Source organism: Heterocephalus glaber, unplaced genomic scaffold, assembly GCF_053883595.1.
Source record: "Heterocephalus glaber isolate CG9 unplaced genomic scaffold, H.glaber_assembly_v1.0 deba00001444, whole genome shotgun sequence".
Taxonomy (NCBI): domain Eukaryota; kingdom Metazoa; phylum Chordata; class Mammalia; order Rodentia; family Bathyergidae; genus Heterocephalus; species Heterocephalus glaber.
In genome coordinates this window covers 7,620,946-7,636,342 of record NW_028258297.1, presented here as the reverse complement: position 1 = coordinate 7,636,342, position 15,397 = coordinate 7,620,946, and the positions used below count along the sequence as shown (strand labels likewise).

At 44.5% G+C, this 15,397-nt stretch overlaps 1 protein-coding gene across 8 annotated transcripts in view; it reads left to right on the top strand.

Annotated features, from left to right (window-relative positions):
- The window catches only part of Xpnpep3 (X-prolyl aminopeptidase 3), a 61,195-nt gene extending 54,154 nt beyond the window's left edge, over positions 1-7,041 (top strand). For all 8 annotated transcript variants that reach the window (XM_004845537.4, XM_021258937.2, XM_087213845.1 and 5 more), the window contains 3 exons: positions 721-901; positions 2,664-2,784; positions 4,292-7,041. In XM_004845537.4, the coding sequence (XP_004845594.1) occupies positions 721-901; positions 2,664-2,784; positions 4,292-4,458 (469 nt within the window). In that variant the 3' untranslated portion in view covers positions 4,459-7,041. The remainder of the gene's footprint in view (positions 1-720; positions 902-2,663; positions 2,785-4,291) is intronic.
- The last annotated feature ends 8,356 nt before the right edge of the window (positions 7,042-15,397 follow it).

Genomic DNA, 15,397 nt, shown 5'->3' with positions numbered 1-15,397 from the left:
CGATCTTTGGTACCACAAAATAAATAAATAACCAATTATTTAATCTTGTGAAAAAAATAAAATAATCTTGTGTTAGGGTGAGGTATGAGTATATTTATAGATGACATAATAACACTGTTGATAACTGTTGAGCCTAGGAGATGGTACTCATTATACTGTTATATTTAACCATTCTGTTACAGGATCTTTAAAGTTTGTCTAATATTTTGAAATTATAGCAAACATTGCAGAGACACTTGTACATTCAACTGTAAGGAATTTCACTTATTAAGATTAATTTTTTGAGCAGAATTACAAGCTTAGATTACATGATTATCTGTAAGGCCTTTGATTCAATTGGCTGTATTAATTTACACTCCCATCCACAGTGTATGAGAATCGGCATCATGTAACGCCAGGTGACCTCGTAAGCCCTGCTGAGCTTTCAAGGAGAGAATGTGTTGCCTCCCCAACTTGCAGGACTGTCACTCTTCCTATTGAGCATCTAGACCAGTGATGGCAAATTTTTAAGAGCTTTCAGTGATACAGCCCACTGCAGCTGCAGCACATGTGCCATAGATTAGCCACCACTGATGTAAGGCATGATGGGTCCTGTCATGAGGGTCTGTGTAGCCATAACGATGTGTTGGTACTTTTAAATATATCATCAACCTGGGTTTTCTCTAATCAAACAAAAGCAAACTTGTTGCAGTTCCAGTTCTTTGGGTTTCCTGTCCACAGGTTCACCGCACCTCAGGCAGAACTCTACGAAGCTGTCCTGGAGGTCCAGAGAGCTTGTCTGGCCCTCTGCTCCCCAGGGACGAGCCTGGAGAACATCTACAGCTTGATGCTGACGCTGATCGAACAGAAGCTCCGAGAGCTGGGGATCATATGGAGCAGCAAAGAAAGCTGTGCCTTCAAGGTTTTTCACTTCTCCTGTTCCCAGTTCTCAAGAGCACCTACCTGCTGCTCTGTTTGCACCCTGGATAAAGCTAGTTCTATTAGAAATGCTCTGTATAGGAGATTTAGCTTCTAGGTGGATTAAAACAAAGGGAGTCAGTGCTTCCTTCTGCCAGAAGATGGCAGCACATTCTGATCCATTGCTGCTGCATCACTGGCGCAGCCTTCAGAAAACAAAATGAAGTCTGGTGATCCAGGCAGGGTGGGAAAGAACACAAAAAAGCAGGAGAGGTTAACTCTTAACATCAGAGAGGAGGAAGTTTGATCTCAACAATATGCCCAGGAACCACATCTTTGATGAAATGTACTGTATCCAAAATGTAATGGTAGATTGCTGGACACCAAATTTGCTATAATACAGGACATCAAAATGTAATGGTAATGGTGCCTAGTCAAAATGTGAAACCTCAACTTTAAAATTCAATGCTAAGGGCCCGGGGGTTTAGCTCAGTGGTTCTGGCGCCTGCCTCAAAAGCGCAAGGTCCCGAGTTCGATCCCAGGTACCCCCCCCCAAAAAAAGAAAAGAAAATTCAATGCTAAGAGATCAAACCAGATAGTCCATTAGCATTTTCCACCTTCAAGTTCAGGTTGCCAGGGCTCCCGTTCCCCATTGAGAAGACACTGTAAGTTCCACATTGCTTAGGTCAACAGATCTTAACTTTACTGAGGGAAGTACCCAAGCTGATAATGCCCAGTAATTATGCCTACACCACAAGCTGCTGTGGGATACTTAAGGCTTCTTGAGAGAGATGTGTGTACACTGAAAAGATAACAGTCCTAATATGGTCGTCTTCTCTTCCCCCAAAAAAGAGATTTTCATTTATCACAGTCATTACTGAGACTGCAAGGCATCATGTGTGTAGCAGATTTCATAGCAGTATGGAAATGTGGATAAATTAGAATGCAGTTAGCAAAATTGCATATAAGAAGTACCAGTTTATCACATCTCTCCTTCTGTCCTGCCCTTATTTATTTATTTATGTATTTATTTATTTTTCTTGTACTGGAGCTTGAACTCGACCTCAAGCATTTTAAGCACATGCTGTACCACTGAGCAAGACCCCCAGCGCAAATATTAGTTCTCTTAAGCAATAGCCCAAGGACAAGTTAAGCATAAGTGGCAGAACCATCAAGAATGTATTAATACATACCACACTGATTTATACGTGTCACTTTCCCTTAAGAGGTCATTGCTCTAATAATACTGTGGCGATTATCTGTATCAGTCACTTTCCTGTTGCTGGGTCAAAATACCAGATACCCGGGCTGGGGATTTAGCTCAGTGGTTCCGCCACCTGCCCCACAAGCACAAGGATCCAAGTTCAATCCCCGACACCAAAAACAAAAAAAAATACCAGATACCCGTAACTTAAAAGAAGAAGAAGTCTATTTGGGTCACAGTTTTAATGGGTTCACTCCATGGTTGCCTAGCTCCAAGGCAGAAACAGTGTAGTGGATGGGCATGGTGGAAGAAAGCTCCTCACCACATGGCAGTCAGGAAGCTGAGGGAGAAGGGAGGAGCCAGGAATAAGAAAACGCTCTCCCATGTTATGCTCCTAGTAATCCACCTCCTTCAGCCAGTCCCTACCTTCGAACAACACATTCAACTAAGAATGCATCAATGGATGAATCACAGATGATCCAGTCACCTTCCAAAAGCCTCACCTCTGAATACATGAGACTTTTGGGGGCATTTTAGATCTAACCCATAACATCTTTTCCAGGCTGCTAGGAAATACTGCCCTCACCACGTGGGCCATTATCTTGGGATGGATGTCCATGACACCCCAGACATGTCTCGTTCCCTCCCACTGCAGCCTGGGATGGTGATCACCATTGAGCCAGGTGAGGAGATAGTTTGCAGTTCCGACCTTCAGGACACATGATATTGTGAGGTTCACACTGTATATTTTAACCTGAACCACCATAATTAAACTAGAAGAGATACCACCAGTATAGAAGGTGACTAAGATTTATCTTTAGCTTTCTTATTTAACATCACACAATTTGTTTAATTTGACTTCTCCAATAAACAACAGATGGTGAATACTTTCTATAAGTGGATATTAAGAAATAAATCTTTTTTAATCCTCCCTTTGCTGGCCCATGAGCAGAAGTGGGGTGCTGAGGCTGCCAGAGCCTGGCGGATGCAGGCAGAGACATGCAGACTCTGTCCCCTGTCTTCCTTCGCGGCCCCGTCCGCTGCACTGGGCGGCCTGATGTGACCTGCTCCTTACCACCTGTGCCCTTCTTTCATGCTTCAGTGTCTTCAACACTGGTGCTGTTTCCATCAGTTTGCAAATGTTTTCATCTCTCAGGTCAGTTGTATCTGGGAAATGGATTCACACCCAATCATTTTTTGCCCTCTGTGGCCCTAGATGTCATTTAGACCAGTTAATTCAGTCCATCTAGTAAATCCACCACTCAGATGCTTCCTTAGATTGTGGTTATGCTTTCAGTTACTGTTATTTCCCGTCACAGAACAGTATCTGTGAAGAGGGTGGAAGAAGTTTGCAATTTTTTCATGGTGAAAAGACCTGAGTCTCACTGACTTTAGGAGTAGAAAGAGTACCTGAGGCTCCTAGATTTTTCCAAATGTACATTAAAGATTAATGTCTTTCTGTTTTTCTCATATCATGTACAACTGTTAAATTTTTAGCTAATTTGAGAGAAAAAATCCTTTATAATAACTATTTCTGGAGCTTCTGTTTTTTAAGGTTAATAATCTCTTAAGTATTTAAATACATTTTTATCTTTAGTTTTTGTTGTTACTGCTTGTGGCTGAGAGAAGGTCTTGCTATGTAGTTCAGGTTGACCTTGAACTCACTATGTAGCCCAGGTTGGCCTTAAGCTCTTGACCATGCTTCTGCCTGACCCTCCCAAGTTGGAATTACAGGCATGGAGCACCATGCCTGGCCATTTTATCTTTATTTTAGTAAATGCTCTTTCTCCAGGGGACCATTAGGGCAGAAGAAGAATACATTTATATTATTTGCTGGTCCAGCACATATAGGCATACTCGTAAATATAGACATATTCATAAATTAAGTAATTTTAATGGCCTCCTTGAGCCATGAGAAGTGACAAGGTCATGATCAGCATTATCGTAATCATATGGAACCTATAGTTTAATATTCAAAATGACTATAATAGTAATTCTAGCAGTGACAGCCAACATTACTGACCATTTGGGTCAGGTTGTGTTGTGTGTATTGACTCATGTAATCCTCTCAGCCTGTTAGGGACCCTTAGGACCCAGGTATGGCTGCAGGATTTGTAACAGAGAAGCCAGGTGGCCCCACACCCCAAGTCAATGTCCCTGCAGAACACTGTGCTCTTCTCTACTTCTCAGGCATTTATGTCCCAGAGGATGACAGAGACGCTCCGGAGAAGTTTCGGGGTCTTGGTGTGCGAATTGAGGATGACGTGGTGGTGACACAGCACTCGCCTCTTGTCCTCTCTGCAGAATGTCCCAAAGATCTGAAAGACATTGAGCAGATCTGCAGCAGGGCACCCTGACCCCACCTTGCCCCACACGCTTCTTGGGATCAGGATGGGGTCCTGGTGAGGCACGTCCTGAGCCTCCGCATGTCTCTGCCTCTTCGCTTGCAAGGCTGGGGATGTGTGGATGTGCAAAATCATGTGTATGGGCTTTTTAAAGTAGATGGAAATCTGGAAAAGTGGATTTTGGAATGGTTTGTTACTACAGCTTTAGTAACATTAATCCTGTAGTTTAATTTTTAAACATAAAGTAAGGTCTTGCTATATATGTCCATGCATTCCAGTGAACACACTTAAACATACAGAAAACTCTCTTCCCTCTTTGGGCCCTTCCCCTCCTGCATTTTCACTGAGATCCACCTGATATCATTTAGATATTTGTGTGGTGCCTGCATTCTGAGCTAGTCACCACGGTCTGCCTGTGCTGAGGGCCACTTGTCAGTGACTTGTGGGGGCCATGCCTACCTTTCCTGCCTTCTTCCAGGAGCCTAAGAAGCCCTTGAGGTCTCCCTTCAGCCACAGACCCGATTCCAGCAACGACAAGTCTTGAACAAAACAGTTTTGAGCCTTTCTTGCCACTTGGTTGCTGGGGCTTGAAGAGTATTTAGCTTCTTCATAAGTAAGAAAGTAGAAGAGAAAGCAAAGTGTGTATGTGTCCACCTCAGATCCAGACCTCCAGCTGTCGGTTCTCTTCAGTTTAAATATGATTCCTTTCCCAGACAAACATGCTTGCCTCATAGATTCGGGTTTTTTTCTTTGGAAATGGAGATATCACCATGTTGCCCAGGCTGGTCTCAAACTCAGGGGCTCAAGTGATCATCCCACTTCAGCCTCCTAGGTAGCTGGGACAACAGGTGGGCAACATGGCACCTAGCTCCTTCATAGGTTTTTTTTTGGTACCGGGGATTGAACTCAGGACCTTGCACCATAGGTTCTTAATTCATCAACCCTCGGAGCTCACCGTGGAAGCTATAGCACCACCAAAGGCAGCAACCCTATTAAAAGCCAGAGTAGGGCTGGGAATTTAGCTCAGTGGTTTTGCCACCTGCTGCACAAGCGCAAGGACCCGAGTTCAATCCCCGGTACCAAAAAAAAAAAAAAAAAACCCAGAGTAGCCTGGGTGTAGTGGCACACACCTGTAATCCCAGCAATCAGGATTGTTGCAAGTTCAAGGCCAGCCTGGCAGCAGATGTGGTGAGGTGGATGGAACACATTTCTCTTTTCCTGTGAGCAGTTCTGAGCCATTTCTGAAGCATCCCATTAGCTGGGAGCAGCCAAACAGTGGCCCGGTAACCATGGTCTGAAGTACATAGTGAGACTGTCTCAAATCCCCCTGAAAGAATATGTATTTTGGGCTGGGGATTTAGCTCAGTGGTTCCGCTGCCTGCCTCGCAAGCACAAGGTCCCACGTTTGATCCCTGGTACCAAAAAAAAAAAAAAAAAAAGAATAGTCAAAAAATATACATTTTATGTACATCTTTCAGAACATATGTAAGCCTCTTTCCCTGGCTCTCCCCCTACCCCCTTAAGTGGTGGGCATCAAACCCAGGGCCTTGTGTATGCCAGACAAATGCTGTGCCACTGAGCTGCACCCAGCCCCTCATTCATTTTTATAAGGTCCTGAAGGGAAAAGCCTTGCCATAGTCATTGTCTTGAAATTAAGATCCATAAAACAAATCTCCAGATAGAGACAATGTATCTCCTTAAAACAGAGCAAATCAGTATTCTATTTTTCAGACATCTGTTATGCACGCCTTCTTTGCCTTTGCTACAAACACTGCAGTGTGATGCACGGTGCTGCTCCCTATCCTACGCCCACATCGGTCACAAGTGACACTTAGCCAGGCTGCCCTGGGCCATGCGTGAACCCCAGGCACCTTGTACCGGTGTTTCCAGTGACAGCTGCTAATAAGACACTTGCATGTGTGCTGCAACCCACCTACCCCACTCAGCTAGGGTGAGATAGATGCCAGTATAACCTGAGTGTGAGACGGAAACCAAGGGTCCAGAAAGGACCCTGCATGGAAGAAGTGTTACAGCATAGTTAATGTTCATTTTGGTTTCCTGAGGTAGGATCCATAGCCCAAAACAGGATAGGGACATTTTCGGCCAGGATGAATATTCTAGTACCAGGGATCAAACTTAGGACTTTGTGCTTGCCAGGCATGTGTGGCACCACTGAGCTACATCCCCGGCCCATGGATGAATATTCTTTAAGCAAAAGATTCCTGGTGCTCCTGGAGTAATGAGAAGGCAGCGATGTTGTCATACCCTGCAGTGCTGCAGAATCCGTGGGCACAGCCCTCAGGCTCTCACTGCCTGTCTCCTCATCGCTGAGAAGCATCAGGACTCCTAAGGTCAGGGGTCCCCTTGGACTCACGCCTCTTGGGTGTGTTCCACGAGGATCTGGGGAAGTTGCTCTTCATTAGCATCACTTAATGCTTTCTATGACTTATGTGCAATTATCTAAGTTCAATTTGGACAAAATGCTGTTACTTTCTAAGGCCCTGTTCACGGAAAATAAATGTCACTCCCCAACAGGGGGAAAGCATTTGTTACTGTCATTTTTTTAAAATATACTATAAAACAATATAGAAATGGGGTGTGTGTGTATGTCTGTTATTTTAGAATCTAGAGTTCATAGGTTTAAATAGAACATTTTGCTTTACAAAATATTTTATAAAGTGTTCATTAACTGGTGTCACAAAATCATGACAGTGAACTCAACATGATCTGATCAGTCACAGAAAAAACAGATGGACTTGACCCACCCTTGAAAGACTGATCTCCAGCCTGGGATGTAGTGGCACTGTGCCTGCCAAGCATAAGGTCCTGAGTTTGAAACCTGGTATAAAAAAAAAAAAAACTGATTCTCCACAAACTGACCCGGAGGTCTCCAGACAGATCCTGGAGCCCTCAGGACTATAGACTATAAGGTTGTGTTGCCACAGACGTTTCAGGGATGACTTTTGTGCGGAAGTAGGGTCAATTTGCAAAATTACAAAAATATGAACTTCCTCACTAGCCCCTATAATGAAGCATGAATGTAGCCATCTCTCCCTACTAGTAACCATTTTTAAAATCAGGCTCATCTGGGGATAGAGCTCAGTGTAAAGGACTTGGATTCAGGCCCCGGTACCACCCCCCTAAAAAAATTACAGAATTTACAGAAATGTTTAACTTTGTATGACATGTCCCCCAAAAAAGAGTATTAAAGAGCTTCTAGAAACATGGGGGGTTTTTTTGGTACCAGAGATCGAACTTGGGACCTTGCACTTTCGAGGCAGGTAGCAGCACCACTGAGCCAAATCCCCAGCCCAAAACATGGCTTTTTTAATCATATTAACACCAGCATACAGATGATCCAGACTAACGATAGTCTTCATAATCATTTACAGGAAAATTGCACAAGTGATCATTCACAAATTGACTATTCGGCCAGGGATTTAGCTCAGTGGTTCTGCCACCTGTCCCCCAAGTGCAAGGACCCGAGTTCGATCCCCAGTACCAAAAAAAAAAAATTAACTATTGCTGGGCATAGTGGCCCATGCCTATAATCCCAGCACGCGGCAGGGGGAGGAGGGGGCTGAGGCAAGAGGATTGATGCAGGTTCAAGGCCAGCTTGAACTACATAACTAGACCCTGTCTCAAAAAAACCAATAAATAAATTTAAAGCAAATATATAGCTGGATGATATAGCTCAGTGTGAAGACCCTAGGCCAATCCTCACCAACACACACATATATACACACACATTTGTTTTAGCCAGGTGTGGTGGAGCACATCCATAACCCCAGCACTCTGGAAGCTGGGGCAGGAGGATTGCAAATTCAAGGCCAGCCTGGGCTACAGAGTGAGCTCAAACCTAGCCCTGAGCTTCCTAACAAGATCCTGTTTCCAAAAAATTCGTTGAAAACTTTAAATTTCATTGCCTGATGTCCCATATGGTTCTGTGTCTCTGGATTAAAGTTTCAAACGTGAGCCGGTCTTGCACAGACTGTGTCTGGGCAGTGGAGTATACATCACCCTTGAAGGATTCTACACCACAACGGGGATGGCTGTGCGCCGCTGCGTGAAGTAGAGCAGGCTCAGCCCAGCTGCAGGATCTGGAGAAGGTCGGCAAAGACATTTGTAACTATGTCACACCCTCAAAACCCTAAAATAGTGCCCACAGCACCCCACAGTTCAGTTCTGGGTGTGCATCCAAAGGAACCGGAAGCAAACAATTGTATTTATGCCCCATGCTCACAGCAGCAGCATTCACAACAGCTAAACGTTGAGGGAGAAACCAAATTCCCCCAGTGGATGAATGGAGAAACACAATACATGCAATAGAATATTACTCAGTTTTAAAGAGAAATTAGCAGAGCACAGTGGTGAGCACTTGTAACCCCAGCTACTTGAGAGACTGGAGCAGGACCAGGAGGGTCCCAAGTTTGAGGCCATCCTAGGCAATTTAGTGGGGCCTTTCCTCAAAGGCACGGGACTGTGTGTGTTAAGTATGCACATTTCAGGGCCCTTTTTTTTTTCCTTTTTGGTGTTTTGTGGGGGTTTTTGTTGTTGTACCGGGGATTAAACTCGGGACCTTGGCGCTTGCGAGGCAGGCAGTGGAACCACTGAACTAAATCCCCGGCCCTCTTATTTTTTCTTAATCTTCTTCTGTTTTTCGTGGTGCTGCGGATGAGACCCAGGGCTGGCAGGGTCATCCGCTTTTGACATCTGCACGAAGCCGACACGAGGAGTGTCCCCCGCACCACGGTCCTTCGACGGGCAGCACCTTACCTTGCGGCAGCTCTAAGTCAGCGCCCCAGTGAGGTTCAGCTCCGCGCTGCTCCCCAGGCCTAAAGAGAACCGCGGGCGCCCGGAGCCAGACCTCAGTGAGGCTGCCTTCGGAGGAGGCTGGCAGGAGGCGCGGGTGCCTCAGACCCCACCGAGGGGCCTCTGGCCACAGCTCCGACCTCCGACCTCCCCTCCGTGCCTTTGTTGTCTCCAGTTCAGGTCCCTAAGTTCCTCTCCATTTAGATAGAACGCCACTGCCTGAGAGGCCAGCCTAAGAGGTGTTCTTGTTTCTCTCAACCTTGGATTTTATTTATTTACTTACTTACTTACTTCAGGATCTGGCCAGGTAGTTCAGACTGGCCTCGATCCTGATTACAGGAGTGCAAGCCATGCCTGACTCAGCCCTTAATTCTTTTTGTGTCCTTGACTCCTTCCTTCCTGTCTCCCCTGTGACTTTTTTTTGAGACAGGTTCTCACTATATAGTTCAGTCTGGCCTCAAACTCATGGAGATCCTCCTGCCTCAAGCTCTCAAGTGCTGGGATTGCAGGCATCCACCACCCTGCCCACCTCCAGGCTGGTTTTTTTGTTTTGTTTTGTTTTTGTTTGGTACCGGGGATTGAACTCAGGTCCTTGTGCTTGCACAGCACGCAGCGAAACCACTGAGCTAAATTCCCAGCCCTCCAGGCTGGTTTTTTAACTCATGAAGTAACCCAGGCTGATCTCAAACTTGCTGTGATCCTCCTGCCTCAGCCTCCTCATTGTTGGTATATTACAAGCATCACCCACCACTCCCAGCTCAAATGGTGTGTACCTTAAGCAGGGCAAGGCCTGGGGGTGCAGCTCAGTGGTAGAGCTTGCCTAGCATCCATGAGGTCCTGGGTTCCATCCCCAACTGTGAAAATCCACCTATGCACCCACCCACCCACCCAGCCAGCCAACAATGCAGACAATGTGCCCAGCTCCTCACTAGACTGATTGAGCTACCTGAAGACAGAGAACATACCTTGTTCACTGGGATTCATAGCTTAAAATGATCCCTCACACGTTCTTTTACTTAATCTTATTATTTTGAGATAATTGTAAGTTCTACATGCAATTGTAAGAAATAATACAAAGGGCTGGGGATTTAGCTCAGTGGTTTCACCACCTGCTGCACAAGCGCAAGGACCAGAGTTTGATCCCCGGTACCAAAAAAAAAAAAAAGAAAAGAAATAATACAAAGAGACCTGGGTGTGGTAGTGCACACCTGTAATCTCAGCACTTGGAAGGCTGAGGCAGGAGGATTGCTGGAAGTTTGAGGCCAGCCTGGGCTGTACAGTGAGTTCAAGGTCAGTCTGGACTATTACATATGGAGGCCCTGTCTCCAAAAAAAAAAGAAAAGAAAGGAAAGTGAAGTCTAAGAACTCTGGCCCTAGATCTTGCTAATATTCTCCTGTTTTATTCTAAAAGCTTATACTTTTATGTTTACATTTAAGTTCACAGTACATGGGGGATTGTATTTATTTATTCGAATTTTTTGAGATAGGATCTCACTGTGCAGCTCAGGCTGGCCTTTTGAACTAACTAGGTTGCCCAGGCTGGAGGGTTTCAGGGGTTGGCAGCAGCCATGCTCAGATTCCTGGCCTTGAATTTGCATCAGTCCTCCTGCCTCAGCCTCCCCAGTGCTATGATTATGGGGCATGCACCACCACGCCTGGGCTTGGTTTTAAAATATTGAACCACCTGAGTGTGGTGGTTCATGCCTGTAATCCCAGCACTCCGGGAGCCTGAGGCAAGAGGATTTGGAGTTCTAGCTCAGCCTGGCAATATAGCCAGACCCTGTCTCAAAAAAGGGCTGGGCAATAAAAGGAAAGCACTCACTGGTCAAAGGTTTAAGAACCAGGAAATAGCCAGGATGTGCGCCTGTGAGACCAGAAGCAGAATGAGCAAGCTAACAAGAAGAAACACATAATGGAAACCCAAAATTATTGCTCACACTGAGATGAAAAGGAGCGAAAGCCTACAACCAGGGTAGGCCCTGTGCTTAAGCGCAGCTGCTTATGAAATTTTAAATTTCTAACAAGGGTCACTATATCTAGTCACATCCTTCCCTAGAGAGGAAAATTCAAGTTTCTATTAAGGAAGAACTGGGCTGGGGATTTAACTCAGTGGTTCTGCTGCCTGCCTGGCAAGCGCAAGGTCCGGAGTTCAATCCCTGGTACCAAAAAAACCCCACTAGATTTTATTAAGGAGGAACTGAAGCTCTCAAATTACTGAGTTGAAGAGTACCAGTTTATATGAATCCAGCCAGGTGTGATGGTGCACTCCTATAATCCCAGCACTCAGGAGGCTGAGGCTGGAGGATGGCTGGGAGTTCCAGGCCAGCCTGGGTCACATAGTAAGTTCAGCCAGTCTGAACTGTCTCAAAAAAACAATAAATAAGTAAATAAAAAAATTGGGGGGGGGGGACCCTGGGATTTAGCTCAGTGGTTTCGCCACCTGCCCCACAAACGCAAGGACCCGAGTTTGTTGCGCTTGTGGGGCAGGCAGTGAAACCACTAAGCTAAATCCCTGGCCCTAGTAAATAAAAATTTTAAAAGGTCTACCTTGTTATTTTATTGTTATCCTGTCATTTAAAATGTAAAGTATGATGTATATTACCCTTTATATGATGGTTTTATTGTTTCATATTTTTTCCATGTCTTCTTTACTGTTCCTCAGTAGAACCCAGAACATTTTAAAAGCAATTAATGTTCAGTGTAAATTTTGGAGAATTTGAATAAAATTGGCTGTGGTTCATTTAAAAAATAATAAAATGTAAATTATGCTATCTTGAATCCTTTGTGTAAAGCTGAGTGTATAATAAATACAAATACAAATAAATAACCAGCAGTCACACAAACAAAAAAAGGCTGGGGATGCAGCTCAGTGCAAAGGCCCTGAGTCCAACCTCCAGTACCACAAAAATAAAATGAAATATTAAGCCAGCCTTGTATCCCTAAAATAAACTACACTTAGACATGATGAATAATTATTTCTATATATTGCTAGATTTCATTTTCTAGTATTTTGCTAAGGTTGTGTGTGTGTGTGTGTGTGTGTGTGTGTGTGTGCGCGCGCGTGCGCGCACTGCTGGGGATTTAACCTGGGACTTGTGCGTCCTGACAAACACCACTATGAGATGTGACATGCCCTCAGCCCTGCTAAGGGCTTTTGTGTCTGTAGTCATAAGCGTTACTGGTCTGCAGGTTTCCTTTTGTGTACCATCTTTGGGAGTTTTTTGGAGCCAGGGTCTCGCTACATACTTCAAGTTGGCCTTGAACTCACTATGTAGCCCAGATTGGCCTCAAGCTCCCAGAAATCCACCTGCCTCAGCCTCCCGAGTTCTGGGATTACTAGCGTGTGCCACCTCCCCCAGTTTGTCTACTTTTGTTATGAAGGTAAAAATAACTTCATAAAATTAGTTGGAAAGTGCTCTTCTGTTTCCTAGAAGAAATTTATACGATTGGTATTATTCTTTCACCATTTGGTAGAATTCTCCAGTACAACTATCTCAACATGAAGACCTCCTTTTTGGAAGTTTAAAAATTATAAATTCAATTCCTTTGGTAGTTATAAGGCTATTCAAATTATTTACTTCCTATCAGGTGAGATATGCTAATTAGTGGTTTTGAATAAGTAGTCTACATGGTCTGAGTTGCTAAATTCTATGTATGTGGGGTTTGTGATAATTTCTTAAGATTCTTTTAGGTCTGCAAGATATGTAATAATATCCTTTGTTTCATTTCGGAATTAATGATTATGGTCTTTATGCACACTAAGCAAGCATTCTACCACTAAGCAAAATCCCCAGTCCTTCCTCTTTGAGGGGTTTTGTTTGTTTGTTGCTTGAGAGGACAGTTTTGATTATTTTGTTTATTACTAACAAAATCTCCTGGGACAGTGCCTGGTATGTTGTATGTGCCCAGAATGTAAAATTAATAAACTTCCAGATTAATGCCAGGAGCGGTGGTTCACACCTGTAGTCCCTGCACTCAGGAGGCTGAGGTAGGAGGATTGCAGTGAATTGGAGGCCAGCCTGGTCTACAAAGTGAGTTCAAGGCCAGCCTGAACTACATAGCAAGACCCTGTCTCAATATATAAACAAACAAACAAACAAACAGAATACAATCAACTTGCAGGTTACTGAGTGTAGGCAACAGGTAAAGCCCGGCTGAACTGAATCAGCATGATTCTGTGTATGGAAGGCCCACCTGAGGATTGTTGCCAACTGCATAAAGAGACCTGGAGAGGAAGATCGTTGGGTGTTGAATTTCTTGGAGAAGCTTGCTGAGGCTCATTTTCCTGACTCGAACTTGGCTGTTCTCATCAGAGGAGGAACTCGGGGCCTCACTGTAGCTGGGAATGGCTGCTGCTCCCGACAAGGAAGCCCTGATGTTGGCCTTGAACGTCACTTCCTGGCTCCAGTGCAGATCCCTCAGCCTGGTGGCTCAAATCCTTCACCCCACCAGTGCAGATTTTCTAGCTTCCACCACTGGCCCTTGAGCCTTCCTGGTGCAGATCCTCAATACGGTTTTGTATGAGACATTGCCGTGGCCTCTAGGCCTCTGGCTAGACTCATGGAGGACATTTCCTTGGGCTCTAGGCCTTCAGCTGGACTTGTAGGGGACAAAGGCATGGGATCTAGGCCCTGGGACAGCTCCTTCAGGGGTCTGGTGTGGGGACAGATCTCTTGCACTCCTCTGCATTTGACTTTTTTGGGTGAATATTATAAAATAATCCTATAAGTTATGTGTCCTGTATTAAATCTATTCCCCTGTTGCTTCTGCTGTCTCCCACCACCATGAACTGTTGCTTGTCTGCCACCTGCCTTGGAGCCAGCCAATTATGGATTGAAACCTGTACAAACTGAGCCAAATAAACCTTTCCCCCCTTTAACTTTGGGTGTTGGGTTTTTTTGTCTTAGCAATGAGAGAGCTGAGTGTTATGGCTTGTGTTTGGACGTCTCCCCAAAGCCTCAACCCATCATAGGTGGGACTTTTTCAGAGGTGGCTGGATCTTGAGTGTGTGATTGATTCACGGTGCAATGAGAGAATTAAGGGTGCTAGGATTAAGGACAGATGATTACTAAATCAGTCCACTGATTGGTTTGGTATTGCCCTAATCCCAGTAGCCTAAATAAAATATAACAGGGGCAGAAAGAAGCTGCTAAGGTCCTTTGCTTGCTTGCTTTGCTACCTTCTGCCCACAATGAACTGTTTCTTCTCTTCCACACCACCCTGCCTTGGAGCCAGCCAATTATGGACTGAAATCTCTACAAACTGTGAGTTAAATAAATCTTTTTTTCTTTTCGTTTGCTCTTGTGTCTTTCTTGAATTTTATTTCTAGTCATTAAGGATTTCTTTTTTTTTCTCTCATTTAACATCTTTTTTTTAATAGCAAAACATTTATTGGTACATTTTAGGCAGACATAATAACACTCATCATAGGGAATTTCCACCTGTATATAATACAAACTTTTCTCCTTTAACTTTGGGTATCGGGTATTTTGTCTCAGCATTGAGAAAAGTAACTAAGACACTGACCAAGGCACTTGGGGCTGGATCAGGTAGAATTTTATCGCAGGTCAAATGGGAAGGAATTGGAGGACTTAAAGTAGGAGACTGACAGTGACATAATTTTAAGTTTGTAAAAGATGTTAAAGTTTGTGAAGAAGGGTTTGGGGGACAAGTTGGGGGGCAGGGAATGAGCAGGAATTTATAGCTTGCAGACTTTCTGCAGGACTGGAGGTGATCTCAGGCTGCCGCTGACCTTGGGGGTGTCAGGGCTCCATCTGGGGGACCTGGCTGCTGTGGGGGTGGTTGTGGCCTTCCAAATCCTAGATGGGGCTGCACAAAGCTAAGACAACTATTTGCAGACACCTTTTTATTTTTATGTTTTTGGTACTGGGGATCAAACCCAGGCCCTTTGCACTGAGTTGCACCCCCAGCCTTTTTCTATTTTTTGAGACAATCTCACTCAGTTGCCCAGGCTGGGCTCCAACTTGCCATCCTCCTTCCTCAACCTCCCACAGAGCTATATCATGCCTGGCTCTTTATAATTTCATTCAATTTAAAATGCAATAGATTGTAGTTTTTTAAAAGGACCCACAAATTTTTGTTTTATTCTTTTTTAAATAAACACCACCATCTACTTTTC